The 6,000-nt window shown below is 46.7% G+C and overlaps 1 protein-coding gene across 3 annotated transcripts in view; it reads left to right on the top strand.

Moving 5' to 3' along the window:
* The first annotated feature begins 507 nt into the window (after window positions 1–507).
* The window catches only part of LOC140457906 (leucine-rich repeat-containing G-protein coupled receptor 5-like), a 156,821-nt gene continuing 151,328 nt past the window's right edge, over window positions 508–6,000 (top strand). For all 3 annotated transcript variants that reach the window (XM_072551680.1, XM_072551679.1, XM_072551678.1), the window contains exon 1: window positions 508–824. In XM_072551680.1, coding sequence (XP_072407781.1) covers window positions 628–824 — 197 coding nt within the window. In that variant the 5' untranslated portion in view covers window positions 508–627. The remainder of the gene's footprint in view (window positions 825–6,000) is intronic.

Here is a 6,000-nt window from a genome sequence, read left to right as displayed (position 1 = left end):
ATTGCTGGAGAAATTCAGCAGGTCTGGCAGCATCAGTGGAGAGAAAGGCAGAGTTAATGTTCGAGTCCGGTGACCTGCTGAGTTTCTCCAACAGTTTCTGTTTATGTTCCAGAAGCTGGAGGTGGTTTATAGTTTGAAGGTTTTTGTTAGATGTCGAATGCTGCTTTGCAGGTGCATTAGGAACCTGCCTCTCCTGAGCAGTCAGGTTTCAGCCTGGGGGTGGTTTTTATTTTTTTGGATGGGGCAGTCCGGGGCGCTGGGCTTTGCAATTTGCACTGGGCTTATTGCGCTGTGGAGATGATTGACAGGTACCCTGAGAGACACCGTGTCTCGCGGTTCTTCCCCCAGGAGTCTCGCAGGTGATTGGAGGATAGGAGGCGGGACGCTGGTGCCCCGCCCATTAGGAGGGTGTACACACCAGTGGGCGGGGACACCCCGGGGGGGGGAGGCGGGGCTGATTATTTAAAGGGACCGCCGCAACTTGCAAAGCTGGAGTTGCTGCTGCAGCTGGCCAGGAATGTGGCACTGGCACTGAGCAGAGTGACAGATCCAAGTGCCTCCTCGCCACCCCCTCAACCTGCCAACTCGAATCTCCAGGCACCCCACTCCCTCCGACTGCATCCAGCCATGAGGGGACTGCTGCTCCGGCTCTCCTTGCTCCTACTGCCGCTGCCCTGGGGCTTCCCTTCCGGCGGCCAGCCCAGGAAGAGCGGCTGCCCGAACCCCTGTCACTGCGAAGAGGATGGCGTCCTGCTGCGGGTGGACTGCTCCGATCTGGGCCTGGACTCGATCCCTGCTAACCTCAGCACCTTCACTTCCTACCTGTAAGTCTACGAGTGCATGCAATGACAGCCGCGCCGCAGCCTGGATAACCTGGCTCCAGATTGTGTCAAGTCTCTCAAAGTCACCCATGGGAAACATTGCCCACAAAGTATCAGGGATGACTAGTTAATGCAGACCATTGTACACTGTCAGGATCTTTCTCCATCTCAAACTGTAAGGTAGTCAAAGTTATTTCACTTGTCACAGAATGTGTGTGTGTGTGTGTGAGAGAGAGAGAGAGCTCCACCGCCCAGGACTCGAGATTATCTCACAGTGCTGATGGAGCACCGCGCCAGTCACCCGGAGCAGAGAGTGCAGGTTGCAATCTCGCTAGCCCAAAGCGCAGCTCCAAGCTGCAGGCGTTCACCTGAACCACTATTAGTGTGGCGGCTTGGTTTTAAATGTTCCCCCACACCCCCTCCCTCTCTCTCCCCTCCATCCCACCTCGCTGATCATGGAGTGCGCTCTTGCAAAGGTGGTCTAGCTGAGGGATTCCTCGCTGCGCTCTCTTGAGGAAGAAAACGCCTAAATCTGCTCACAGCGGGAGAGATTGTGCTCCTTAAACGTTCACAGGTCCCCGGGGTCATAGACTCACACCCTGGAGGGTGACCTTTTGTGGGTGCAATTGGGTACAAAATTGGGAAACCGTGGGAGGAGTGCAGGGCTCTGGAGAGGGCTTGCACTCTCGCAGCTAGAATGGACCCGATGGGCCGAGTGGCGCCCCCAGAGCTGGCTGCTTCCCCCGGGGATGATGGAAGACGCTGACAGATCTCAGTGCAGGACGTGGTTATCACCTAAGCGGGAAAGTTGCGGATTCCCGAGGACGAGAAGCGAGTGAGATTGTTTTTTAAAAAATCCCCCGTTCGGGAGCTGAACCGGGGGGATTCAGCGTCAAATGCGGCACTTGCGAGATACAACATTCTCCCATCGGAATGGCCAGGGACTGCCTTAGTACACGTGTGTGTGTGTGTGTGTGTGTGTGTGCAAAATGTAACTGAATTCAATGGGAATTACAAAACCAGCGAGGAACCAGCTCTGTACCACACAGCTCAGGCTAACTGGTCATTTAAAAACTCTCTGCAGTTCATGGATTAAACTTTCTAAATGTTTTTAATGTCTGCTACCAGGCATTGAAAGACCTAAACTTTATAATTCAAGTTCCAGATCTTGGGTTAATATTTCAACCTACTTTCCACAAGGGCCTCATATTGTTCCGGGGCCAGTTTTAAGTGGATGGGGGAGGGGGGGTCTGTTTTATGAATGAAAAGACCGGGGTGTTCCCCTGCATTAACGGCGTCGCTGCAGTTTGCTGAGCGCATTGGGTAGGGCCGCTGAAGACGGCGAGGTAGGGGGAATTGTGCTCGCAATCTCCCAGTATCGTATCACTTTCACCCAGTGGGCGAGGAGGCGAGCGGGTCGAGCAGAACGAGAGCTCGAAATAATCAACTTTTCCACCTCAGTGGCGACATTCGAGCGCTCCAGCAAACACCCCCGCCCCCCTTCCCCCTTCGGGGCTCGGCACACAGTCTGCACAGAGAAATCTTTGGAGCAGCAGAAGCGAGCGAGCAGCCCTCCTGAAAGTTGGCTGAAACAGGCTCACAGAGAAACCAGACACTCAGTTAAACGCCACAGACTGGAACACTGTTAGACGCGAGAAGAGATTGCCCCCAGTACCTCTCCATTCGCCAAACCCACCCCCGCCACCACCAAAATCCACGAGAGTCCAGCAACCTCACTGTACTTCCACACTTTTTAACATTTTATTCCTCACGTTTACAGTGTGAGAGAAAAATAATCCAAAAAAAAGGATGCGAATTAATCCAAATAGTTCATTTGCACCTCATTGTATAGTGCTGAATGCATGTGGAAACTCTCTCGCTCTCCCTCTGACTGACAACTGATCTCTTCGAGTAATGTTTGAGCAGCGCTCCCAGTTTCTGGACGCCTCCTCTGCTTTTGGGCAAAGCTGTTGTGTCAGATCGAGGGCTAGCCGCGCATCAAAAGAGATACCTCGGCGCCGCGGGAAAAGGCTGGACAGAAAACACGAATGAGTTGGTCAGAGCTCTTGCACATTTCCCATAGTAAGTGTCCACGCTGTGCCCAGCGCTTTGCGGAGTAGACGGGTATTGTATAGAAACAGCTGGGCCGAGGGTAAATGTGCCGTTTCCCTGCTCACTCTGGGCAAGCGTTGAGCAGTATCCTTACTGTTGGGGAATCTGAAATGCGACATTTCCACCTACCTTCATGCCAGTGTGATTTATAAAAAACAATCGAACAAAAGCAATTTCCGGGCAGCTTTTTGTTAAAAAAAAATCTGATATGGCGTAAACTTTATCTGAAACTGCAAAACATTTAGTCCTTTGGGAATTGTGTGTGATGGACTATACCTCGCCCCGTGTTTTTTTTCTGGTTTGATGCGTAACTTTTTTGCTTTGCATTCATCCATTCGAAACTTGCCCACACCAAAGTGAAATGTCCTTACAGTCTGATTCTTCCAAAATAAATCAACAGTTTATTCCTCATACAATGTGCAGCAAATAGACTCCTTGTCGGTTCACTAACAAGGTAACATAAACAGTCCTGCCCTATGTATGTTCTTGTTTAAATCTGACTTTTTGAAACAGCGTCACAATATGAATTGCATTAAGATTCGTCTTGAGGGAATCTAATAGCCGAAGGGCCTGTTTTCTCCTCCCAATTGTAAACAAGTAAGACTTCTCATTCCAGAAGCCCGTTGTTTGGAAAATAATTCGGTTCATATGGTAAATAACGTTACACATTTATCTCCTGCCTCTGGTTGATGGAAGGGCAGAAAAATGTGTTGCTGGAAAAGCGCAGCAGGTCAGGCGGCATCAAGGAGCAGGAGAATCGACGTTTCAGGAATCAGCCCTTCTTCAGGAATCTCTGATGGAAGGGCAAACAGGGAAAGCGTAATGTTCTGTGCTGGGGCCAAACAATGGAAGCTTGCATTTTGGGAGGTGACGTTTAGCTGAAGCTCTGGGTGACAATGGAGCTGACGAAGATTGCCTGAAATCCAGCAGTGAAAGGATGAATCCTCTTGAACAGGCTGCCCTATGAACTTTGTGAATTCATTCGTTCCTCCTTTTGAGGCAACAGCAGCATTTTCAGTGTCTGCCCTCTGCCAATGCAGCATCAGCCCGAAACAAGGGTCTTCTTGTCACCTTGAAACAACAAAAAGTAGAATTTAAAAATGATTAGATCACTTACAGTGTGGAAACAGGCCCTTTGGCCCAATAAGTCCACACCGACCCTCCGACGAGCAACCCACCCAGACCCATTCTCCTACATTTATCCCTTCACCTGACACTATGGGCAACTTAGCATGACCATTCAGTTAACCTGCACATCTTTGGACTGCGGGAGGAAACCGGAGCACCCGGAGGAGACTCACACAGCCAATGTGCAAACTCCACACAGACAGTTGCCCAAGGTGGGAATTGAACCCAGGTCTCTGGCGCTGTGAGGCAGCAGTGCTAACCACTGTGCCACCGTGCCACCCAAATCCTCTGTGATAGACAAGTATGAGAATATGAAAAGCCACTAACTTAATTTTAGGAAAAGGCTGGATAAATTAGGAGTCATAACATTTATTTAATATAACAAATATATTTGTCATTCTTCTGAAATTTGTATATTTTTAATCTAAACTTAAATGGTTTTGTCCACCTATACCAAACCTCTCAAGACTAGGTTAATATTACTTTCAGCGACATCTCGTGTACTCTCTGGGGTATTTTATTACATCTGTTATCAGAATAAATGAAAATAAAAATAATGTTATAGTTGAACATAGCTTCATGTTCAAAAGTGCTTTGTATTTTGAATTATTTCTGCAAAGTACTTTAAGCACATCTTGCACGTAGCAAAATCCTGAAAACAGTGTCTAGATAATTGAATGACCCACTCAATTCTTGATGGATGGTATGCATGTTAACCATACCCTATCTCATACCATGAGGTAGTTTACATCCATTGAAACAGGGTAAGTGTGCATTACTTTAACATGTGCCTGAAAAGCAATTCTTCTATCAATGTCATACTTCCTCAGACTACCTTGAAATGTCATTCTATATTACATGATGATGTCTCTGGAGTGGGTGTTCAATCCACAATCTGCTGTACCAAAGTCAAGAATTCTATCACTGGACCAAAGTTGAAAAAGGCAAAGCAAACTTTGGGAGGTGCAGTTGTTCTGTTGGTATGATTTTAAAGAGATGAGACAATGTTGGCTTTTACAAGCTGTTTCTCCTTGTCCACACAGTGGAAGCAGGGGACTTATTCCATATTTGGATGGGTACATGTAACACAAAAGAGCGGAAAAGTGAGGTGACATCAATTTGCCAGGAAGGCAGTTCAGACAGTATTGATTAACTCAAATGCAAACTATTTAGTTTTCTTTTAGGAAAGAACATTTTAAAATATGATACAGAAATAGTTTCAGACTTAACATGAGACATATAGTCTACTGAGAAGGAATCAATTACTTGAGACATGTGGTTTCCAAATTTTTCACAACTTACATTTCTGCTCCTCATTCTAGGGGTTTGATAAAGACTAATTGGTAACAATTGGTAAATCAACAAGTCCATTATTATTGTATCCTATAATTATCTAGAAGGGGTGCTTGTAGTAGTGGCTGTACCTCTGGACCATAAGCCTGGGTTCCAGTCCCAACTGTTCAGGAGGTGTGTAACAACATTTCTGGAGAGGTTGATTAGAAACCATCGAGGAAAGGTGAAGGCAAGCTAGCTATCCCAGCCCTCCCATTGCTATATAAGCTGACAATGCACTGTATTAGGGATGTCTCAGATATGTGTGTCTTTGCTGAATGTGAATATAAGGCACCATGAGATTCCATCCCTCAAATGGCAGTGGAACACTGGAAACGTAATGGGAGCTGACAGTTTATTCACAATAACATTGATGCTAACAATGCAGAAACAATACATTTTTAATCATCCAAAGTCATTTATGCATTTGAGCCTGTAGAGTGTAACATGTTGCTTACACGAAGTATTATTTTAACCGCCATGATCCAATAAGGAATAATTATGATGAGCGCATTAATACTTTTGGTTCATATGCATCCATAGTTCAATCTTCCAAATACAAAAACTCTGAATTGTTATAAAAACAATCTGAACACCCTGCAGTAGT

This window comes from Chiloscyllium punctatum, chromosome 32, assembly GCF_047496795.1.
Source record: "Chiloscyllium punctatum isolate Juve2018m chromosome 32, sChiPun1.3, whole genome shotgun sequence".
NCBI lineage: Eukaryota > Metazoa > Chordata > Chondrichthyes > Orectolobiformes > Hemiscylliidae > Chiloscyllium > Chiloscyllium punctatum.
This window is presented reverse-complemented; position numbering and strand designations above follow the sequence as displayed.